General features: G+C 45.2%; 1 protein-coding gene across 1 annotated transcript in view; it reads right to left on the reverse strand.

Moving 5' to 3' along the window:
• Positions 1-25,381, reverse strand: part of LOC123994679 (synapsin-3-like) — a 143,338-nt gene that overhangs the window by 104,054 nt on the left and 13,903 nt on the right. Inside the window, exon 3 of the mRNA XM_046297577.1 lies at positions 2,850-2,907. Coding sequence (XP_046153533.1) covers positions 2,850-2,907 — 58 coding nt within the window. The remainder of the gene's footprint in view (positions 1-2,849; positions 2,908-25,381) is intronic.

The following is a 25,381-nucleotide window of genomic DNA, read 5'->3' on the forward strand; positions in this document are numbered from 1 at the left end:
AAAGCCTTCCCAGAAGAGTGGAGGCTGTTATTGCAGCAAAGGGTGCACCAACTCCATATTAATGCCCATGAGTTTAGAATGAGATGTTTGATGAGCAGGTCTTCACTTACTTTTGCTCATGTAGTGTACCAGACCTCAATAGGCCTCTCTTTCTCTCTCACATTCTCTCTGTCTTTCTGGCTGTCTATCTGCCTTTCTCTCTCTCTCTCAGCTATCAGAAGCTGCTATGGGTGGCCTGTACACTGCCTGTGCCTCAGACTGGCACCTTATATGGCAGCAGCTGTTCGAAGAGCAGGAGAGAGCTAGCTAGGTTGGCTTTGGGCACTTGGGCACCAGTTGAGTTCAGAGCAGGGTGAGGGAAGACAACAACACTGCAGAGCTGAGGAGGGAGGAAAGAGAGAAAAAGAGAGAGAGCAAGGGGGCTGTGATTTTATTGTAGTTTTCAACAAAAAAAAGGGGGCCATCATCCCATTGATCCAACTTTTCACACAGGGATCGGGTTTCCTTCATCCTTGAGCTTTATGATAGATGTACTAACACCCGGCGAGGGGTCCCGGCTGGCTGGCGGCCTTCCCACCCTACACAGGCCAATTAGCATCTGACTCGTTACCCTGCGAGGAGCGGAGGAGGACTTCTGAGAAACAGTGGAGGGTCTGGCAAAAATAAAACTGGGGTTAGATGGGGTTTAGGGGGATTGAGGGTGCGACCCCCATAGCGGTCCCTTCGCTCTTGATTTAAGGGTCCTAATTAAGAGCCGCCACGTTTTTATTTGGGCTTGCTCTCAGCAACGCCGAGAACCTGCAAAAACGCAGAGCCCCCATATTTCACAATTCTTAAAAAATGCATGATTGTAATTTACAACTCCAAGCCCCACTAGCCCAGCTACGGTCTCAATATTACTGAGAATCAGATATAACCACAACAGTAGAGTGTTGAGCAAACAGACAGCCTATAAAGTCCCTGGTCTGGTCTTTTGTGGTTTGCTTTTTCCTTCTCCAAATAAATCCCACCACTTAATTTCAAAGACAACGACTCCAGTCTGCCCAATCGCTTGCAGATGTATGGCCAAGCTTTTAGGAGGGAAATGAGATGTTATCTACCCACCAAAAATACTGTATGTCTAGACGGTTGCGTATTTTTGCATATACATTGGCACTGACGGCATCTTTTCATGTAAAAAAAGAAGAAGATAAATGCCCATTAAAACTGCCGTGTTTGTGCTACAAGGTTAAGAACAGGTTACTTCAGGGGGAAGTTGGTGTGACAAAACATTTGTAAAAGAGCTACCTGATGGGAGAGTCAGAAATAATTAATCGAGCTACTGCCATTGCTAGCTTCTGATTCAAATAAAAAAGAATCAACTCAGAACTCTAAGGGACTGCTTCTGACACGAGTCCAGAAAACATTTCAATCCTCCCTGCATATAATCCAATGCTGAGAAGACAAGTACATCAAAATAAGTACATTCCATCAGGCAGCCAAGCACATACTGTACACAAACACAGAGCATGCTAGCATGATAACAGGCTAACTGAGGCATGGGAGTAAAAAAGCCATGTACTTAGTGTCTAATAGGTACCGTAATTTCCGGACTATAAGCCGCTACTTTATTCCCACACTTTATACAATGACGCGGCTAATTTATGGATTTTTCCCGCTTTCACAAGATTCATGCCGCCAAAAAAACTGAGCACCGTCACATAATGCGACGTAAATCGAGCGCGCTCAAACTTCCCATCATTCTGATTACGGTGGTAATTTTGTCACCCTCATCATGGCAAAGACACGGAGAAATGCATATGATGCAGCTTTCAAGTTGAAGGCGATCGATCTGGCTGTTGGAAAAGGAAATAGAGCTGCTGCACGGGAGCTTGGCCTTAATGAGTCGATGATAAGACTCTGTAAACAGCAGCGTGAGGAACTGACTCAGTGCAAAAAGACAACAAAAGCTTTCAGAGGGAAGAAAAGCAGATGGCCCAAAGTATTTGCAGCCACTCGACATCGGTGTAAATCATGCATTTAAGGTGGCGCTCCTTGTTCAGTGGGAGGCTTGGATGACAAGTGGGGAGAAATCCTTCACTAAAACGGGCCGCAGGCGAAGAGCATCTTATGGTCAAGTCTGCCAGTGGGTCCTGGCGTGGAGCATTGTCAAAAAATCCACTATCATCAACGGGTTTCGGAAGGCTGGACTGCTGCGTGTTGAAGGGGCAGCATGAGCTCAGCGGGGTATTTGCCTCCGGATGAAAGTGAGGAGAGTGACAATGAAAACGATCCAACATCGGGTGAAGCAATTCTGAGGCTATTCAACTCCGACACCGAAGGAGATGACTTCAGTGGTTTCAGTGCACAGGAGGAGGAAGATAGTGACCAATGACTGTCTTGGTAAGCTACTGTTTGCATTTTTGTTACAAGCCGTGTTTCGTTAAAGCCTATTTATTTTTGTTACAATGCCGTGTTTTGTTTAAAGGCTGTGTAAAGTTCATTTGTTTCAATGTACCGGTAGGCACCTGCGGCTTATAGACATGTGCGGTTTGTTTATGTACAAAATACATATTTTTAAATAATTCAGTGGGTGCGGTTTATATTCAGGTGCGCTTAATAGTCCAGCAATTACGGTACATAATACCTGCTGCTACCCAGCTGCTAAAGCTCTAACATGCGATCCTAATGGTGCTTGAATATGGCAGCTTAGATTCCTAGTGGGATGACGGGGTTACGAAATTGTGAAAGATGTGGGTCAAGTCGGTCACCCAAGAGTGGCATCAGCTGAGCTAACAAAACCCAATCCCTCGTCTGAGCCATCCCCAGCCACATTCCCCTGCAGCTCCAACAGTCCTAACGCCACCAACCTGCTCCACCCGGATGTCGCACTCCCCGTTCAACTTCTTCCCTCGGAAATACTTGGCCCTGTGAGGAAAGAAATGGGAAAGAGACTAATGAGACGAGATGAAATGCGATCACAACTTTCAGAGCTCATAAACCTTTTTTTTTTCACACAGTAGCCTAGGGTAGCTTCTAGACAGGGAAAGATTGTCTACAGTCGTGAAATGACCTGTGTCGGAGACGACTAGAAAATAGCTTCTCCAGTATCACCTGAGTCCTGGATAATTACAAGGGTATCTATTGTAGTGGACACCTGTGTATACTCTACCACGACACTTCTGTTTCTTCGCCAACAGAGACAAGTATGTCGTCATAACAACAGTATGCAGTCAAAACAACCTCGGAATAATCTGTTTATTTGATTAAGGAAGGCTGAAACATCAAGTTTTCCAAAATAGCTTGAGACCATTGACAAATATTATTTGTTTCCATGATTACAACATTGTGGTCCTTGTGTAGTACCATACAAACTTTCCCAGTCTAAAAACCAGCTGAGCATCATAATCAGTCATAACATCATATCCCCCACCTATTAGGCGGTTAGGCACCTCATGAAGAAACAGCAAGAGAAGAGAAAGAGTAAAGAGAGAGAGAGGCGAATCTCAAATCAACAGGATATTAAAAGAGATATGACTCAATGTCCCTGAATGGAACAATGTCCCAGTACACAAACAGTAAACAGTAACAGTGATGTCCTTTTTTTTGTCGTCTGAGTCTGTCTGTCTGAAAACCCATTTCCTGTTCCTAACCGTGACATCCTTACAGGCCAGGCATCAGGCTTCACTGGCATCATCAAACACCATAGGCAGGAAACCTGATTACATTTTTAGACAGCCCTGATAACCAACAAAAACAAACACAAACAACCACAAAAAAACACAAGGAACAAACACAAACACGAGGCAGAAACCGACGGTGACGGTGTCGCTTTAAAAAGCGAGGGATTGGGTATGTGTGTGTTTGGAGAAGAGGAAGGGGGTGGACATTCACATAAATCTGGACATTTCAGATATACTACCTCTCGTGCACACTTTTTGGGCGTTAAGAGCTCTAAGTTTATAGCCTGGGAGCCTGTGTCTTTGCCAACACTCTGTGGGTCCAGCCGGTGAACTCTCACCCCGAGCAGGCGTGGGCCGGTTATCAATCTGTCAAGGGCTACATGCTAGCTGTTGGTGTGTGTGTGTGTGTGTGTGTGTGTGTGTGTGTGTGTGTGTGTGTGTGTGTGTGTGTGTGTGTGTGTGTGTGTGTGTGTGTGTGTGTGTGTGTGTGTGTGTGTGTGTGTGTGTGTGTGTGTGTGTGTGTGTGTGTGTGTGTGTGTGTGTGTGTGTGTGTGTGTGTGTGTGTGTGTGTGTGCTCTACATGCTGGAGGCTCCTGATCAGTAGGACACAGGCTGTTAGGGATTTAGAGTAACTGCCTCTCAACTCAACTCTCTCTCTTCTCTTTGGGATTGCACTTTTTCTGGTAATCACCCAAAAGATTATTGGTGTCTTTTCTGTGACAGAATGGGGCCCTTCCAACTAATGAGTTATAAATAAAAAATAACCCCTCAATAGACCCCCCTTCAAGCCAATGACCAGTCAATATGACTGCAACATTCTAACAGTGTAATTAATACATTTTATATATGCTCTCGCTTGTTTTAGGTAACATAAGAATACAATTTGTTTTATTAGTTTATGTTACTGTAAGACAGTTGTCTACAACTTTTTCTAACATGAGAGTTACTTTCAAATTATGAAACATGTTCAGAGGTACTCTAATCTTTTTTTTGTAGCTTTCAAATAGGCACTTTGTATTTTCCCGATATTCCATTTTCTCAGCTTTATTTTTCCTGGTTTGTAATTTTTTTTCAGTTTTCACTCTAAACAGTTCAAATTATTTCAATGAGAAACAATGAAATTAGACGTTCTGAGTCCATGTCAATGCTTAAATCACACCAGAAGACACTTTTTTTAGGGCGGGGCAAAAAATGAAGTAATGTCTCTTTAATTGTGCATTTTGTGCGAGAGGAATGTGCTGGCCTAGCTATGTTTTTGTTGCTGTATATATTATGACAGAGTTTGCAAAACAAAAGCCCATCAGACTTGATACAAATAATCATTATATAATTCTGCCAGGTAAGCTTACTTTGCATCATTACCGCTGGAAAAATGAATGATAGACAAACAAACACACACACACACACACACACACACACACACACACACACACACACACACACACACACACACACACACACACACACACACACACACACACACACACACACACACACACACACACACACACACACACACACACACCACACAGAAGTACACGGGCAATTTTGCTGGAAATTAATTGACAGATATTGTGGTACGTTTAGTTTTTTTAAGCCAATTTGAACTAACTAGGGATAATGTCAAAATGGATTTGATTGGATAGTAGCCGGGAGCTTATGGTGTCTGATTACTTGACAGCTTGTGATAGAGTTCTCATTCCCAGCCCAAACCCGGCCTTATAAATGATAATAATACAATTATTGATTGTAATTGAAAGGCATGAATTAATCAGCGTTATGGCGCTGTCCCAACCAAAACGGTGCTGAAATTATCATAAATGGCTTTTTTTTCTCAGAATGATTTGGCGAGCTACTCATAGCTGGGCTGCGAGCTACTGGTAGCTTGAGATCGACCTGTTGGAGACCCCTGCTATTTAAACACTAAAAACACCTTGATTAAAGTGTTCAATACTAATAATTTGATCTCTGGAGTGCATTTGTTACAACTATGAAACAGAAAGCATGTGTTGGAACGTGGTAACAGCTTCATTTTTAGAACAAAACACAAAAAAATACCCCAACCACTTAGACGCACAAGATGCTCAGTCAAATAATGAAAACATCATTAGCCTAAACAACATTATAAACTGGGTGGTTTGAGCCCTGAATGCTGATTGGATGACAGCCGTGGTATATCAGACTGTAGTATGACAAAACGTTTATTTTTACTGCTGTAATTACGTTGGTAACCAGTTTATAATAGCAATAAGGCACCTCGGGGGTTTGTGGTATATGGCCAATATACCACGGCTAAGGGCTGTATGCAGGCACTGCGTTGCGTCGCGCTTAAGAACAGCCCTTAGCCGTGGTATATTGGCCATGTACCACACCCCCTTGTGCCGTATTGATTAAAAATAAGCACCAAGTGTGCTTGATAAAGTAAAAATCAGCACAAAAGCAATAATGGCATTATAATTCATATAAGTCTCGATATGACAGCAGTCAAAAATAGTAAAATTGTCATCTTATTGGAGCATGTCCATGTCACATAAACAAGGAAAGCTGGTGAATGCGTTGCTAATGTTTTGGTTTTCTTGAGATGTAGGGCCTGGTCTCTCAATGATGACATTTTGTGCAAATAAGCGGCCCGTAGCATTGTCATCGGCTTGTTCAATCCAAACAGGGCCGTCCCTCCTCTCTCCTGTTTCACCGTTTCATTTGGTGGTGGCGCAGGCACCTGCTCAGTGCGCAACGTTGTCTTTTTTTTGCGCTTAGGCCTCGGAGGTGTTGGTTCAGGCTGAGGCTCTGAATCGGAAGAATAATCATCAGAGATGTTGTGATTCATTTCTTCCCCATCATATGAGTCTTTTTCATTCAGATGTGCGTCCATTCATCTTGGTCTTCTTGCCATTTGTAAATGACACACGCTCTCACTTGGTACTCCAAGTAGGCCAGGGTAGACTGCTTGGATTCGGTGTACTGATTTAGCGTACATACCATTTTGAGATTATAATTTACATTTACATTTAAGTCATTTAGCAGATAATTTAGAATAGATCAAAACAATAAAGGCTCGTCCTGTTCTTCATTCATAAATTGGTGATTACATAGTTATGCATCTTTCGCTTCCCCTCACTCATCAACTCACCCATTCTCACCCATTCTCACCCATTCTCACCCATTCTCCGCCTTTCTCACCCATCACATATTACTTCATTCATTTAATGTTGTTATGTCTGTTAAATTAGTTTGGGTATAGTTTTAGGTTCAGATTCGAGGCAATTATCAGGGTGCTTATCAACTGGGCATGGCACCTCCAAATATCGGGAGAAGGCTCGGAGCGGGCACTACTGTCAGGAGAAGAAACTATCTCACCGGAGAAAGCATTCGAGTGAGCTAAACAGCACCCCTCTCTTACTACATCATGTAGCTGTTGCTGCCTGGACAAAAAGAGTATGACATGCCATACTGGATAAGAGCGTCTGCTAAATGACTTAAATGTAAATGTAATACTATTTTTGTCTAGACAGCGTCAGATACACATAATGCCACAAGGGGCGCTGTTTAGCTCGCTCTGCTGATTTATCAGGGATTGATGAGTCTCGGTCCAATAAATTATCAGTATTTTAATATTTCATTTGGACAGGCAAGGAGGTATGGTAGGGCGGGCCAGGCCCCCTAAGGACCATCCGTAACGCCTGCCCTGATTCCCAACCTTGGTGTTTGTCTTCTCTGGCAGTATAAGGTCACACTAGCTCTCTCCTTACGTCTCTTCTTGTCGTACCCCTTTATCTCCCCCTATCCCTGCTTTCCATATGCTCCTTTACAGTACATGAGATGCAAATTCATCTCATCACTGATCCTCTTCTCAAGGTTTTCCAACTGTTGAGCTGTTGACTATAAGATCCATGGTTATCCTTCCCTGTCATTTAGTTAGCGGTGAACCATTGAAAGCGTCTGACCTAGATACAGTAAAGACCAATGCTCTGTCACCCAGGGCCACTCTTACCTTCACCATGACCATAATAGAGCATGAGCCATGAAGCGAGACCAGGAGGCTCGCGTACGGGTTAAAAATGACTGGTATGTTTTCAAGCCAAGGCATTGATTGTACAACCTGTCATCACTTCAAATTATCCCTTCAATGTATGGTCAGTTGGACTTTAAAAGTGGAGGTGAGCAGCCCTTCGCATGGTTCCAAGAGTAAACACCCAGACAGGATTTGGCCCATGTTCTTCCCAAACACTCACTCTAACACACAGCCACACACCCATTGTAAAAACATAATGCAGAGGAATCCAGAATCTTTACCATGAAACTGTTCCCTCCGTTGCGTTAGTCTCCCATAAAGCCAAAGTGAGTCATGTATTTTGGCAGATGATGAAATCTGGAATTTGCTATTCTTTCTTACACGTGAAAACATGGGTGAGGCTATATGACAATGAGAACTCACAGCCAGATTTGTCCCACAGCCATCAATTACTATCACTTCGACAGCAGATATGACAATAATGACATCGGTGATTGTATTGCATTCACCAAAGAACGGTTGGATAGAGTTATCTAATATAGGATCATCCAAGAGCCGGTACATTGTTCAGATTCGAACAACAACAACCTGACAGCTTCTTGGCTTGCAGAATGTCATGTGGCATGATAGGGAGCCAATGGCAAGTCAGATGAGGAGGGCGAGATGGAGAGAGAGAGGGACCAGGCAGCCAAGCAGGAGAAAGGAGGAGAGAGGGAGCCCTGGGAATGAGAGATTCCGAAAGACGGTGCGAGAAAAACAGAGAGGTGAGAATAGGAATGAGAGACCGAGAGCTAGCGAAAGATGGAATGAGAACTGGAGAGAGAAAAAAAAGAGCGTGAGGGAAAAGATGAGTGAGAGAAACAGAAAGAGAAAAAGTGATGAGGATGGTGGATGGTGATGTTGTGGGTGGTGAAAGCTGCTGTTGTGTGTGTGTACCGCCATTGTGCCCCAGTCAGAGCTGGAGGCCAGGCCTGTCAGGGGAGCCCAGCGTTTCCCTGGAGACCAGCAGCCTCTCGTCTGGAATGCCCTGGAGGAAATGTGACCCCGAGGCAGAGGGCAACGATGGATGGACATGGGACACCCTCACCAACACTAACCCTCACCCACAATTAAAGATCCTAATAGCTTGGATATACAGTACAGTACTAATGAGCTACTATTTCTAATACAGCTGTCTGTGCAAACACCTCCCAAGGGGAGACATAAATATTACAGTCATGTTCACTCAGCTATGAGATTCTATTAAATATTAACAATGAGAAAGGTCAATTCGGGGAACATGAAGAAAGACTGTGGCAATGCCACACATGTTGTAACACTGATTGGTATTTAGTGTAATATTGTAAATCACTATTAAACCAATTTCAGATAAGAGATCCTATCAGCTATCAATAAGCCATTGATGACTTCTGAGTTCTAACTCAAACTTGAAATAGTGTTAATTATCAGGTATTCTATTGAAATATTGAGTGCTGTGGTTTAGAGGGTCTACACCAGAAGTCAAAGGTTATCTGTAGGAAGAAGGTATATGGTTGGTGCAATTAAGCTTGGAATGTACTGAGTGGAGGGAAAACAATCATATGTGGCAGGCACTGATGAGGCGAGAGAGCCATGGATTAGTAATGAAAGGGGTCGAGGTCAGGTCAGGTCACGTTAAGAGAGAAGGAAAAGTGTATTGCCAGTATCACTTTGTTTCCTGCCAAGCAATAAAGATACTATGTTTAGTTAGAAGGAGGAGACTCCACCTAAAGTGGGGTACATATACCACCACTATTTGTTAACCATGTCCTTGTCTGTTTAGCTGTTCTATCCTTTGGGAAGAATAAACTTGGTTTAAGCTTTCATAGTGTCCGGCGAGCTCTTACTCTGATAATTAGAACCTAACAGTTGGTGCTGATTCTGGATCAGTGAAACAGGAGCCGGCACCAGAAACAAGGTAGGCACAGTTCCTACACCTGTTATCACTAATTCTGACATGTTGGGGAGATGAGAGTCGTAGGCTGAACCAATTATAGGATACGGACCTAGAAAGCCTGAGCTTATTCAGTAGTCCCATTGTATTACCACCAGTCGTAGCTTTGTTAAGTCCAGGTGAGGTGAGCCCGAAAAGGGTGGTACCTATAGAGGGTAAGTCCTAGGGGATAAATCCCGAGTGGGTTAGTTCCTGTGACTACTATAAACTATAGGGTAAGACCCGGAAGGTAAGCCTGAGCAGGCTGGTACCGGCAGAGGGTAAGTCCTAGGGGGTAAATCCAGAGTGGGTTGGTTCCTGTGAGTACTATAAGAAAAGAGTGTGAGGCAGTATAGTGCCAGGGGATTGATAAGTGTCTGGAGGAGAGGCTCATCCATGGTTAGAAAAGGAGAAAGATAAAATGATTCAGAGATGTCACGAACCGGCTCAAAGCCCGTAACAAAGGGAGACAACGTGGAGATAAGGAGTAGCAAAATCTATATTTATTAAAGAAGTAACTAAGTATAATATACAATGGTGTGTGTAATCAGTAATCAGTAGTGTAAGTGAGTGTTTTGCATGCATGAATGTGATAATGCAGGGTGATGAAAGGTGCCAAAGCAAACAAACAAACGGCCACCAAGAACCACAACACAATCTACAACGGGTGTCTGCATGGAGAGAGTCTCCTCCATGAATGTTGAAGAGGTCTATTTATCCTGGGAGACACCTGGCCCAGGTGTTTCCCATGTAGCTGACGACCCTCTCAACTCCGCCCACCGGCATCCTAATAAGGAAACAAGAACAAAGACAGAATATGGCAGACAGAGTGGGAGGGTCGTCACATTCCCCCCCATAAAACCGGGGACCAACAAGGACCCCGGAACATACCAGCCTCCCGCGTCCCAAATTGACACAGGCCTCCCGCGTCCCAAATTGACACAGGCCTCCCGCGTCCCAAATTGACACAGGCCTCCCGCGTCCCAAATTGACACAGGCCTCCCGCGTCCCAAATTGACACAGGCCTCCCGCGTCCCAAATTGACACAGGCCTCCCGCGTCCCAAATTGACACAGGCCTCCCGCGTCCCAAATTGACACAGGCCTCCCGCGTCCCAAATTGACACAGGCCTCCCGCGTCCCAAATTGACACAGGCCTCCCGCGTCCCAAATTGACACAGGCCTCCCGCGTCCCAAATTGACACAGGCCTCCCGCGTCCCAAATTGACACAGGCCTCCCGCGTCCCAAATTGACAGGCCTCCCGCGTCCCAAATTGACAGGCCTCCCGCGTCCCAAATTGACAGGCCTCCCGCGTCCCAAATTGACAGGCCTCCCGCGTCCCAAATTGACAGGCCTCCCGCGTCCCAAATTGACACAGGCCTCCCGCGTCCCAAATTGACACAGGCCTCCCGCGTCCCAAATTGACACAGGCCTCCCGCGTCCCAAATTGGTGAGGGGTTATGTGTTCACACCTCCACCTGCCCCAACCAACCTCCTCCTCCTCAGACCTCAGCAACCTTTGCGCATAGGAAGCAATATTTAAGAGGAAAGAAGAACACAAGACCAGGAGGGAACAGACAGGAAAGATAGAACATGACAACCAGAACATGACAACCCGAAACAATGGTCAGTCATGTAAACATTCAGGAACATGGCACAAAAGACCAACAGCTACAAACTCCAACGAAAAGAACATCAGGGTCCTTCTTAATTTTTACAACTCCCAACGATTCATAGTCACTTCCAACGATTCATAGTCACTTCCAACGATTCATAGTCACTTCCAACGATTCATAGTCACTTCCAACGAAACAGAATTTCACTAATTTCAATCATTTAAGCTTGTAGTGTTCAGCGATCTTCAACAGCTGTTCTTAAGTACATAATTCTAACAGGTCCTCTGATGGAAAGCGAATGAACTTGTATACATGAGACACCATAGTCATAAGTAAGTAATCTTGCTCAACCCCTCTGCTGAGCACATCAGACCACAACCAGAGAAATGACAATCACCCTGAGCACCACAGAAGAGAGATGAGATATGGAGCTTCCCCAAAACCTACAATAACTCAACCCTAGTCTTCGTGCAGATTTGCGGTGGGAATTTACGCACTGTAGCCCGCTGGCAAGGAAATAGAACTCCCCAGCATGCTGGCAAATTCCACCAAGCCACGGATGTGCCCCCGAGACAACTGCTCAGTCCACAGACACCACACAAAAATAACAAACATTAACCATGCCCAACATATTCCAAAAAATGAAACACGTCGCTAAACCTATCAGGGGAAAAAGGCTATAGCTCCGGGTAGCAAGTTCCACTACCCTACCCAAATCTCCCACCGAGGTACACAGCAGATTACTCACTTCAGACTGACGTCCCAACAGAAAGTAGAACAAGAGTTCAGGCTAGGCAGGGCCTGGAAACTAACCATTATACTCTCTCCAACGCAGCACACAAACCAAACAACAAAGGCAACCAATACTGGGCCGATCACACTCAAACACCATATTCAAACTAAACACGTACCTCCACGGTCTCCCAAACCAATAGTTCAAAGATCCCGGATGAGCCCCCACTTGTCACGAACCGGCTCAAAGCCCGTAACAAAGGGAGACAACGTGGAGATAAGGAGTAGCAAAATCTATATTTATTAAAGAAGTAACTAAGTATAATATACAATGGTGTGTGTAATCAGTAATCAGTAGTGTAAGTGAGTGTTTTGCATGCATGAATGTGATAATGCAGGGTGATGAAAGGTGCCAAAGCAAACAAACAAACGGCCACCAAGAACCACAACACAATCTACAACGGGTGTCTGCATGGAGAGAGTCTCCTCCATGAATGTTGAAGAGGTCTATTTATCCTGGGAGACACCTGGCCCAGGTGTTTCCCATGTAGCTGACGACCCTCTCAACTCCGCCCACCGGCATCCTAATAAGGAAACAAGAACAAAGACAGAATATGGCAGACAGAGTGGGAGGGTCGTCACAGAGAATATGAGCAGTAGCAACAAGGAGAGAGGTTGGTTTATGCCCTATTGGGGCGGGGCAACTGTGACAGCTGATGTGGAAATATGAAAACAAGTGGGAATAATGTTGGTAATGTGTGTTATCAACAACAGTGATATTTGAGGCGCAACCCTGGAATAAGACATTAGGTCATCCGTATTCTCCAGTAATACATTTGCATACTCTATAGTAGTGGTTCTAATACAAGGTATTAGGTGCCGTGACCAATTAAAAGGCACAAAAACCTTTCTATCCGAACTATTATTCGGGGAAATGGGTAACGCTACCTTGGAAAACAGTTCATAGAAGGGAGTGAAGAAATCTAAAACACCCTGGACATCGTCGGGAGAGGTTTGGGAATAAGAACTATTGATATGGCAACAGACAGCCCCGATTCACGAGCATTCTACCAATTCGGCTCGAATATGGGAAAATTTTTGAAACTTTCTTTTGTTAGCATTTCCCAGCTAACGGAAAATTCTAATCTGATAGAAAATTTAGGGAGGCAATTATGACTTGCCACAATGACATAAAACCAGAATCAAAAGCTCAATATTCCAGCGTTTAGATGTCAGCATTCTATCAGCAAAAAATACAAACCGATAAACCCGGAATTAGTAGATTTACTCAGCTACAGAAACACTGGGAACTGGAGTAAATTGACAGAATTTGTGCATCGGCTTTGATGACATGGTTGAAACCTGTGATCAAAACGACAAATGCGGGGGAAGTGGATGAAATAGAGCAGGATGCTTTGAGAATGGAATATAACTCCGCTCACTTCGCAGGCGTGCAAGGGGTTAATATGGCCACAGTGAAAGTCACTAACGGTGGTTTCAATGTAAGACAAAGAAACGTAGCGAAAAAGCATCAAAGCGTAGGGAGTGAGATCCCTGTTTTAGATGTGGGGCCGTTGGGCATTTGGAAGAATGAGTGTAGAGTGGGAATGAAGCCTGTTGCATTCGGAGGAAATGCTGCCATGCAAGCGTTTGCCTCTTTTTCAAAAAGAGCAGCAACAAATCTTCCTGAAAGTAGCGGGACAGGAAACTTTCACATAGCGGTGTATGGCCTCGGTACGATCAATAGTGGTTCATAGAGATTACAGTTTCTATGTGAAGGAAGACATACGAGACATACGTTTTAATTTGGTTTTAAATTGGGTATGCAGAATGATGGAAAATGTTTGAAAGGTTTTTTAATGGTTTCTGAAGCACAGGGAAAGAAAAGAGACAGGAAATATTGAATGGTGTCGAATTCACTCTATCCTGACTTTCTGGTTAGTCCTGATCCATCTCACTAGAAATGATGGAAACAGGTGGGATTTAATTATAAAATGAATGAGAAAACACCAGTCTCTATTCTATTTGACCATTTCTATTGGGGTACCAGCATTTCCTTGTGGAGTTTTCAAGAGTTGTAATTCTAAAACGATTGGTTATTCAAATGTGTTTCTTTTTTATTTAACATGCAGTGTTGTTTGTTTTTGAATCACGATATGAAGGAAGGTCTACACACTGCGAACAATTTAGACTAAGAATGCTTTGAGATACCGATCTTTCATTACAATGCCACTGGCGACAGGAAAACAGGGACAGATGGGAGTTGTAATGAGAAGAGTCGGCAATAAAAGGTCCCGTTTATAAATGTACATTCTAACCGTGATGATGTGTGCCAGGTTGAGAAGCTTGAATTCAAGTGATAGACTCAAAGTAAAGTTACTGTCATTCTAAATTTGGGTTGGATAATTTATCAAATGTTTTAGTTATGATTTGGGTACAGCGAGAGAGAGTTGCTCTCAAACTGTGAGGGGTAGGTGCACTGCTCAAATGTATTGGGCCTAGGGAGGCTCTAGAAATCTTGTCTTTAAGTGTCCTCCGAGAGGGAGGTTATTAGAGGACTCACTGGATGATAGCTTGGTTCAAGCATGAAGGTTTTTGTTTTACCATGTCATACATTTTTTTGTTAAATCGCATCAATACATATAGATAGATTACTAGATTAAAAAAAAGGTACAATTGATTGCATACAAGGCTCAAAGTCTGTCTTGCATTAACACCCAAGGATGAAAATGAATGAGATGGGCGTGGAGACCAGCATCACATGGGCATACAACGTAACGGATGGACGGTTCTGTCCCCAGTCTTAGTCGCATCAAGGGTGATGTGAAATGATTAAACATGCATTTTCTCTTTTCCCTGTTTAAGTCAATATGTGTTTAGGTTTCGTGGAACATAAGAGTGATTGATCATTGTTCCAGAGGACGGACTGTTGTATATTGACTAATCGATTTGAGAATTAAAAAGAAATATTTATAACTTTAGAAGTGCATTAAGAGTAGTGACCACATGAGTTAGATGGAATGATATATGTGTAAATGTATCTGTAGCAGGAGGTGAGGTACACATGAGGTCTGTGTTTGAGACAGAATGTTTACATAAGGCTGTTACGTGGGATGGATCATGACTGGGTGGAGATCTGTGGGGGCTCATAAATTGAGGTCGGGGTGATGGTTTCTGGGGATGATACCACTCTATGTATATTGTTACAGGTGATAGCTGGTAGGAGAGGGAGGACAGCTAACTGTGCACAATATAGGGGATATTACACATACCCAGAGCATGGAGAAAGTAGCAGAGATAGGCATTTCAGACACTATTGTCAACTTTCAGGAAACCTGTGACTCAGAGTTTTGTTAGGTTGGATATTCTTCCAACGTCATTGATCTCTTTCCCATTTATAACAGCCAAACAGCCAGCGAACACTAGACAGATTCCATGCAGTAGTTATACATCGCGGCAGTCGCTGTAGGGACAGTTATTGAAGGAGGCGATAGTAACATCCTGGAATTGGACTTACGGTCCAAATTGGGGATTTGAGTTATTTGAGATATGCTTCATGGGCAGTGTTAGTAGTAGCGGGCATTACTTTAATAGCATTGTTGGGAGAGTCTATGTTGTCAGGAAATGACCCATGCGTTGCTGTGTGTCCACACATAGTACTCCTTACAGCACCTGCAGCGGTAAAGATCGTCACGTCTCTCCTCGGTGGGTTCACACTCCTCACATGAAGTGAGATCCAGCTGCATAATGGGTGAGCTTGAAGACACCATGACAGGGGAAGCAGAGCTTAAGAGAGAGAGAAAGACTAGATTCCATTGTAGACATGCAGACGGGTTGGATCTGGGAGCTATTTTAGCCGCCATAGTTGGGTTAGTTTGCTTTATTGGTTAATGCATCATATGAAAGGGAAGATGTTGGGGCAATTGTACACTGGACACAATTCTGGAGGCATTGATGTGAAAGCATATGCAGTGCTAAGTTACCTCAAGAGGAGTGGCGTTGATTAGGCCTACGCATTTGCCTATCAGTTGACGTGCCTATCAGGTGGCAATGGAGGAAATGGGGAACAAAGTGAAAATGACATTGTCATGTTTTGTCATTTATTATCTTGTCTTGTCCCTGTGCTTCCCATTCTATTCGTTTCCCTCTGCTGGTCTTATTAGGTTCTTTCCCTCTTTCTATCCCTCTCTCTCCCCCTCCCTCTCTCACTCTCTCGCTCTCTCTTCTCTCTATCGTTCCGTTCCTGCTCCCAGCTGTTCCTATTCCCCTAATCATCATTTAGTCTTCCCACACCTGTTCCCGATCCTTTTCCCTGATTAGAGTCCCTATTTCACTCCTTGTTTCCCGTACCTGCCCTGTCGGATCCTCATTTATAATTCACCGTGCTGTGTCTATGTTTTGCCCTGTCGTGTCGTGTTTCCCTCAGATGCTGCGTGGTGAGCAGGTGTCTGAGTCTGCTAGGTTCAAGTGCCTTCCCGAGGCAACCTGCAGTTCTCGATCAAGTCTCCAGTCTGTTCTCGTCTTTACGTGTAGTATTATGCTTTTTGTTTTGTAATGTTTATTCTGGATTAAATACTCTGTTTTCGCCAAGTCGCTTTTGGGTCCTCATTCACCAGCATGACAGAAGGATCCGACCGAGGAATGGACCCAGCGACTACAGACGCTCGTAACACTGCCGTCGAGATCCAAGGAGCCATGCTCGGCAGACACGAGCAGGAATTGTCTGCTGCTCGCCATGCCGTGGAGAGCCTGGCCGCTCAGGTTTCCGACCTCTCTGGACAGTTCCAGAGTCTTCGTCTCGTGCCACCTGTTACTTCCTGGCCTGCCGAGCCTCCAGAACCTAGGGTTAATAACCCACCTTGCTACTCCGGGCAGCCCACTGAGTGCCGCTCCTTTCTCACCCAGTGTGAGATTGTGTTCTCTCTCCAACCCAACACATACTCTAGAGAGAGAGCTCGGGTTGCTTACGTCATTTCACTCCTTACTGGCCGGGCCCGAGAGTGGGGCACAGCTATCTGGGAGGCAAGGGCTGATTGTTCTAACAATTACCAGAACTTTAAAGAGGAGATGATTCGGGTTTTTGACCGTTCAGTTTTTGGTGGGGAGGCTTCTAGGGTCCTGGCTTCCCTATGCCAAGGTGATCGATCCATAACGGATTACTCTATAGAGTTTCGTACTCTTGCTGCCTCTAGTGACTGGAACGAGCCGGCGCTGCTCGCTCGTTTTCTGGAGGGACTCCACACAGTGGTCAAAGATGAGATTCTCTCTCGGGAGGTTCCTTCCAGTGTGGACTCTTTGATTGCTCTCGCCATCCGCATAGAACGACGGGTAGATCTTCGTCACCAGGCTCGTGGAAGAGAGCTCGCATCAACGGTGTTTCCCTGCTCCGCATCGCAACCATCTCCCTCCTCTGGCTCTGAGACTGAGCCCATGCAGCTGGGAGGGATTCGCATCTCGACTAAGGAGAGGGAACGGAGGATCACCAACCGCCTGTGCCTCTATTGCGGATTTGATGGACATTTTGTTAATTCATGTCCAGTAAGAGGCCAGAGCCCATCAGTAAGCGGAGGGCTACTGGTGAGCGCTACTACTCAGGTCTCTTCATCTAGATCTTGTACTACTATGTCGGTCCATCTACGCTGGACCGGTTCGGGTGCTACATGCAGTGCCTTGATTGACTCTGGGGCTGAGGGTTGTTTCATGGACGAAGCATGGGTTCGGAAACATAACATTCCTTTCAGACAGTTAGACAAGCCTACGCCCATGTTTGCCTTAGATGGTAGTCATCTTCCCAGTATCAGATTTGAGACACTACCTTTAACTCTCACAGTATCTGGTAACCACAGTGAGACTATTTCTTTTTTGATTTTTCGTTCACCTTTCACACCTGTTGTTTTGGGTCATCCCTGGCTAGTATGTCATAATCCTTCTATTAATTGGTCTTGTAATTCTATCCTATCCTGGAACGTATCTTGTCATGTGAAGTGCTTAATGTCTGCCATCCCTCCCATTTCTTCTGTCCCCACTTCTCAGGAGGAACCTGGCGATTTGACAGGAGTGCCGGAGGAATATCATGATCTGCGCACGGTCTTCAGTCGGTCCCGAGCCAACTCCCTTCCTCCTCACCGGTCGTATGATTGTAGTATTGATCTCCTTCCGGGGACCACTCCTCCTCGGGGTAGACTATACTCTCTGTCGGCTCCCGAACGAAAGGCTCTCGAGGATTATTTATCTGTGTCTCTTGACGCCGGTACCATAGTGCCTTCTTCCTCTCCGGCCGGGGCGGGGTTCTTTTTTGTTAAGAAGAAGGACGGTACTCTGCGCCCCTGCGTGGATTATCGAGGGCTGAATGACATAACGGTTAAGAATCGTTATCCGCTTCCCCTTATGTCATCAGCCTTCGAGATTCTGCAGGGAGCCAGGTGCTTTACTAAGTTGGACCTTCGTAACGCTTACCATCTCGTGCGCATCAGAGAGGGGGACGAGTGGAAAACGGCGTTTAACACTCCGTTAGGGCATTTTGAGTACCGGGTTCTGCCGTTTGGTCTCGCCAATGCGCCAGCTGTTTTTCAGGCATTAGTTAATGATGTTCTGAGAGACATGCTGAACATCTTTGTTTTTGTCTATCTTGACGATATCCTGATTTTTTCACCGTCACTCGAGATTCATGTTCAGCACGTTCGACGTGTTCTACAGCGCCTTTTAGAGAATTGTCTCTACGTAAAGGCTGAGAAGTGCTCTTTTCATGTCTCCTCCGTTACTTTTCTCGGTTCCGTTATTTCCGCTGAAGGCATTCAGATGGATTCCGCTAAGGTCCAAGCTGTCAGTGATTGGCCCGTTCCAAGGTCACGTGTCGAGTTGCAGCGCTTTTTAGGTTTCGCTAATTTCTATCGGCGTTTCATTCGTAATTTCGGTCAAGTTGCTGCCCCTCTCACAGCTCTTACTTCTGTTAAGACGTGTTTTAAGTGGTCCGGTTCCGCCCAGGGAGCTTTTGATCTTCTAAAAGAACGTTTTACGTCCGCTCCTATCCTCGTTACTCCTGACGTCACTAGACAATTCATTGTCGAGGTTGACGCTTCAGAGGTAGGCGTGGGAGCCATTCTATCCCAGCGCTTCCAGTCTGACGATAAGGTTCATCCTTGCGCTTATTTTTCTCATCGCCTGTCGCCATCTGAGCGCAACTATGATGTGGGTAACCGTGAACTGCTCGCCATCCGCTTAGCCCTAGGCGAATGGCGACAGTGGTTGGAGGGGGCGACCGTTCCTTTTGTCGTTTGGACAGACCATAAGAACCTTGAGTACATCCGTTCTGCCAAACGACTTAATGCCCGTCAAGCTCGTTGGGCGTTGTTTTTCGCTCGTTTCGAGTTTGTGATTTCTTACCGTCCGGGTAGCAAGAACACCAAGCCTGATGCCTTATCCCGTCTGTTTAGTTCTTCTGTGGCTTCTACTGATCCCGAGGGGATTCTTCCTTATGGGCGTGTTGTCGGGTTGACAGTCTGGGGAATTGAAAGACAGGTTAAGCAAGCACTCACGCACACTGCGTCGCCGCGCGCTTGTCCTAGTAACCTCCTTTTCGTTCCTGTTTCCACTCGTCTGGCTGTTCTTCAGTGGGCTCACTCTGCCAAGTTAGCTGGTCATCCCGGTGTTCGAGGCACTCTTGCGTCTATTCGCCAGCGATTTTGGTGGCCGACTCAGGAGCGTGACACGCGCCGTTTCGTGGCTGCTTGTTCGGACTGCGCGCAGACTAAGTCGGGTAACTCTCCTCCTGCCGGTCGTCTCAGACCGCTCCCCATTCCTTCTCGACCATGGTCTCACATCGCCCTAGACTTCATTACCGGTCTGCCTTTGTCTGCGGGGAAGACTGTGATTCTTACGGTTGTCGATAGGTTCTCTAAGGCGGCACATTTCATTCCCTCGCTAAACTTCCTTCCGCTAAGGAGACGGCACAAATCATTATCGAGAATGTGTTCAGAATTCATGGCCTCCCGTTAGACGCCGTTTCAGACAGAGGCCCGCAATTCACGTCACAGTTTTGGAGGGAGTTCTGTCGTTTGATTGGTGCGTCCGTCAGTCTCTCTTCCGGGTTTCATCCCCAGTCTAACGGTCAAGCAGAGAGGGCCAATCAGACGATTGGTCGCATACTACGCAGCCTTTCTTTCAGAAACCCTGCGTCTTGGGCAGAACAGCTCCCCTGGGCAGAATACGCTCACAACTCGCTTCCTTCGTCTGCTACCGGGTTATCTCCGTTTCAGAGTAGTCTGGGTTACCAGCCTCCTCTATTCTCTTCCCAGCTTGCCGAGTCCAGCGTTCCCTCCGCTCAAGCGTTTGTCTAACGTTGTGAGCGCACCTGGAGGAGGGTGAGGTCTGCACTTTGCCGCTACAGGGCACAGACTGTGAGAGCCGCCAATAAACGCAGGATTAAGAGTCCTAGGTATTGTTGCGGCCAGAGAGTGTGGCTTTCCACTCGCAACCTTCCTCTTACGACAGCTTCTCGTAAGTTGACTCCGCGGTTCATTGGTCCGTTCCGTGTCTCCCAGGTCGTCAATCCTGTCGCTGTGCGACTGCTTCTTCCGCGACATCTTCGTCGCGTCCATCCTGTCTTCCATGTCTCCTGTGTTAAGCCCTTTCTTCGCACCCCCGTTCGTCTTCCCTCCCCCTCCCGTCCTTGTCGAGAGCGCACCTATTTACAAGGTACATAAGATCATGGACATGCGTTCTCGGGGACGGGGTCACCAATACTTAGTGGATTGGGAGGGTTACGGTCCTGAGGAGAGGAGTTGGGTTCCGTCTCGGGACGTGCTGGACCGTTCACTCATTGATGATTTCCTCCGTTGCCGCCAGGATTCCTCCTCGAGTGCGCCAGGAGGCGCTCGGTGAGTGGGGGTACTGTCATGTTTTGTCATTTATTATCTTGTCTTGTCCCTGTGCTTCCCATTCTATTCGTTTCCCTCTGCTGGTCTTATTAGGTTCTTTCCCTCTTTCTATCCCTCTCTCTCCCCTCCCTCTCTCACTCTCTCGCTCTCTCTTCTCTCTATCGTTCCGTTCCTGCTCCCAGCTGTTCCTATTCCCCTAATCATCATTTAGTCTTCCCACACCTGTTCCCGATCCTTTTCCCTGATTAGAGTCCCTATTTCACTCCTTGTTTCCCGTACCTGCCCTGTCGGATCCTCATTTATAATTCACCGTGCTGTGTCTATGTTTTGCCCTGTCGTGTCGTGTTTCCCTCAGATGCTGCGTGGTGAGCAGGTGTCTGAGTCTGCTAGGTTCAAGTGCCTTCCCGAGGCAACCTGCAGTTCTCGATCAAGTCTCCAGTCTGTTCTCGTCTTTACGTGTAGTATTATGCTTTTTGTTTTGTAATGTTTATTCTGGATTAAATACTCTGTTTTCGCCAAGTCGCTTTTGGGTCCTCATTCACCAGCATGACAGACATGGCTTGGGAACGCCTCTCAGAGCCTGTGGCCGGAAAGGGGAACACTGGGTGAAATCCTTTTTAGGGCTTTCATTTTTGCCAAACTCAGCAGAAAAGTATCCTGGAGGCGTTGAGTCAGGCAAAGAAAGTATGGGAATTGTCATGTTATCAAACTTTGGGTTTTCATGCATATATAATTATGCATAGATTACCACATTGTTAATACTGTTATGTTTTGTGTTTCTCCTTGCCTTTCAATGTCTAATGTGCTATCATTCTCCTAGGAACCAGAAGGAGATAGTTGAGATGGAAGGAGTCAACAGCTCCAACAGACATGTTATTCTCAGTGTTCTATGAGAAATGGAAATAAGAGTGTGCTTGGTGTGATCATAGAACAGAGGCCATACGTCTCTGGGTTTGTATATGTTCATGTGAATGTTAGGCATGTTTATTATTATTTTTTTAATGGTTCATGATTTATTATTATTGTTTGTCCATTTATAAGTCATTTCCAAGTTTATGTCATGTTGAACAGTATGGAGTTAAATGTTCAAAACGGGTGACTGATGGATTCCGGGTTCTAACTCCCAAACTCTCAAACTTGAAATAGGGTTAATTATCAGGTAATTCTATTGAAATATTGAGTGCTATGGTTTAGAGCGCGTCTACACCAGAAGTTAATGGGTATCTGTAGGAGGAAGGCGTATGGTGGGTGCAATTAAGCTTGGAATGTACTGAGTGTAGGGGAAACAATCGTATGTGGCAGGCACTGATGAGGGGAGAGAGTCATGGATTAGTGACGAAGGAGGTCGAGGTCAGGTCACGTTTAGGGAGAAGGAAAAGTTTATTGCCCGTAATCATTTTATTTCCTGCCTAGCAATAAAGATGCTACGTTTAGCGAGAAGGAGGAGACTCCATCCAAAGTGGGGTACATATACCACCACTATTGTAACCATGTCTTTGTCTGTTCAGCTGTTCGATCCTTTGGGAAGAATAAACTTGGTTTAAGCTTTCATAGTGTCCGGCGAGCTCTTACTCTGATAATTAGAACCTAACACCGTCTATCAATGCATCATAAAAAATGTTTAATTCTCATACTTGGTTAAGATATTTGGGTAATCATGGATCACTAAAGCTTTCAAGTTTCAATGTCTGTATTACACCACATGATCCCAAGGCTTGAATATAGGTCAAATGGTGTTATTAATAACTCATCTTGATACGGAATTAACCTGGAATTAAAGCACATCCAAACCAAATTATTGCAGAGGTACCGACAGAGACAAAGCAGGAAAACATTGACCAATTTCAATAGTTCCATTGTGTCTACAAATGAAACCTGGGAGTTTGAAACGAAACGGTGCACCCGTTTGTGGCCTCCCATCAGACAAACATTGATCCTGCATTACAAATGCAGCTCTTTTTTTGGTTCCCTGGTGGGAATGGATGACTGTCATCATAAGGTTTTATTGTGGTTATTTATCTTATGGTCGTTCGCCTGATGTCCGGGGCAACCTTCTCCAAGCTATCGGTTTGTGTTGCCTATAATAGTTTTTGCTCCAGATAATATACTTGTGTTGGCAACCGTAGCAACAATAAAAGTGCCGGGAGATTGGATCAATGTTGATTTATGGAGATGCAGTAAAAAAAACAAAGCATGTGAGGACTATTGGAAAGCTTAGGCAGCCAGAAAGTGAACTTTTCATGAACTACTGTACCTGGCAGACTTTCAGATGGGAGTCACGGATTTAAAGCCCTAGATTTCACCTAAAGCCATGATCTACTACCTTAAGGGGTTTCATCACGTTTTCCATAGCATCCCTAGCAAGTGTCCTCCTCTAAAATCAAGAGATATGTCTCATTCAACACGAGAAAACGTTTACATCGTTTTCATTTGAACCCTGTTTGCAAATACCACCTGAACACCTACTGATGCATTATATTGTGGTAGCTGACAGAAGGGTGTTGACCCAATTCCACTGGACCCTGTTAAAGTGTCTGCAAAATGACTATCATAAACAAATGTGGTAACGGAGGCCCATTCAAACACTTCTGGAGCTTTAAGTTTCCCCTACAACGCCAGCCAAGTGCATGGAATAGAAGGGAGACATGCAGACAGACAGACGGTAGCAGGAGGGTTCACAGAGAACTGACATCTGTAGTAGCACTACACCGCCATCAATTCATCCACACATTAAACTGAAGAGAGAAAACTAGCATGCCTAAATGCACATTCGTACACATTGTCTTTAACAAATAAGTAAGGGGGGGGGGGGGAGAAATCGGCACCATGATACAGACACGTTGCCAAAGCAGCAGCCAAAATATTTGGCATTTAAAGGCTTTTACGAGTTGTACTTCTCTCACAGGGGTATTGCTCAATCGTTAAAAAGTTGAGCTGCTGCTATTCTCCACTCTTACTCCACCTTTGATTTGGTAGCCTGGTCTCAAGATGTGCTTGTGCTCTCTTGCCAACTCATATGGTTATTGTCACTGAATTACAGTGATATAAAGAGATGATGATAAAAGAGAGAAGAGCCTCAAGGGACAAATTACACCAAGTGTGTAGGTCTACATGAAAAGGGCCATGCTGCTACCACAAAGCTCAATCTTTGATGGTGCACTGCTCCCTCTATACTGAGTAAACAAAGTTAATCCCCATGTGTTTGAAATGACAACAGAACAAGGCCATGTATGTGCCACTTGAACAGATCTGTAATGTGGTGGCAGACCATATAGGTGTTCACGGGTAGTATTGAATGGTCAGAGGTAACCCAGGGAGCAATGCTCAGCACAGGTACAGATTCACTCAGAGTTTTCCAATAGGTTATCAGCTAGCGCCACCTGCTGTTCATAACTCAGTGTTACTCTACACAGAGATGCAGTGAACGTGGAGAAACACATCAGCGCTCAAGTAGGTTGTGATCTTGTGGCAAGTGGACTACAGTGCCTCAGTGTGGCCAAAAATGAAACACCTCAGTTTTCATATGGTAACATCCCAATGCTGTTTATATCAAACACTATGCATGAAAACACTTTTTTAAGACCTATATTTATTACAGCCTTTTACCAACCATTGCCACACATTACCAACAATAAAGAGAAGACTGCATGGTTGACACAATACACACAAACATAATGGTATGTTTGGTAAATGATTCACTCAAGTTCTCACTGACATCTTGTACTTGAAAACATGCACTTAGTATGTTCACTTATAGACCTAAGCTTAAATATGGATATGGTGTCTGGGCAAACGGATATGAACACAAAGATCCACTACACTGTACATACGAGGGACGTCTGCTGTACCGTGTATAACTAGGTCAAGACCAACTTTCATTGGAGATGCTTAACCACATTTCTTTTGACATTGTATCCAGTATGTTTGTTTTTGTTTTTATGTTTGGCTCATGTCTGCACAGAAGACCTATGAAACATTCATACTATTATAAAAAAGATGCTGTCAAACTGAATCTGAACATGCCTCATTAACAAATGCACTGTTTTTTTATTCAGTCTGGTTGCAACTCAGAAGCTAACCAGCTAATTAGCTACTAGCTATTTAGTCAATGTCAGCCACTGCTAGCAGCCTTTACCTTCCGCACAGGCACCAGACGTTTTTTTTAGCCTGGATAATACTTGCCAGCCTGCCAGTATCGGACTGTTTTCTCCACAACAACACCGGATTCCTGCCGTAAGCCCTGGACCATTACTCCTAATCATCACGGCTAGCTAGCTGACACCGAGTGATCCAGCCCCGAAGCTAGCTCTGAGCCAGGCCCACCTCCCGGCCTACTCAGTGATCACTCGGCTACACGGCTGATGCCTCCTGGACTCTACCCCAGCACGGCTAGAATCCACTACTCTACCAGATCCTTTCCGTAAGCTCTGGACCTTTGCATCGGCTCATCGCTGCTAGCTAGCTGCTACCGAGTGGCTATAGTGGCTAACAGCCCTGCCCCGAAGCGAACACCATTTAGCCGCGAGCCAGGCG

The sequence above is a fragment of the Oncorhynchus gorbuscha genome, linkage group LG14, assembly GCF_021184085.1.
Source record: "Oncorhynchus gorbuscha isolate QuinsamMale2020 ecotype Even-year linkage group LG14, OgorEven_v1.0, whole genome shotgun sequence".
Classification (NCBI taxonomy): Eukaryota; Metazoa; Chordata; class Actinopteri; order Salmoniformes; family Salmonidae; genus Oncorhynchus; species Oncorhynchus gorbuscha.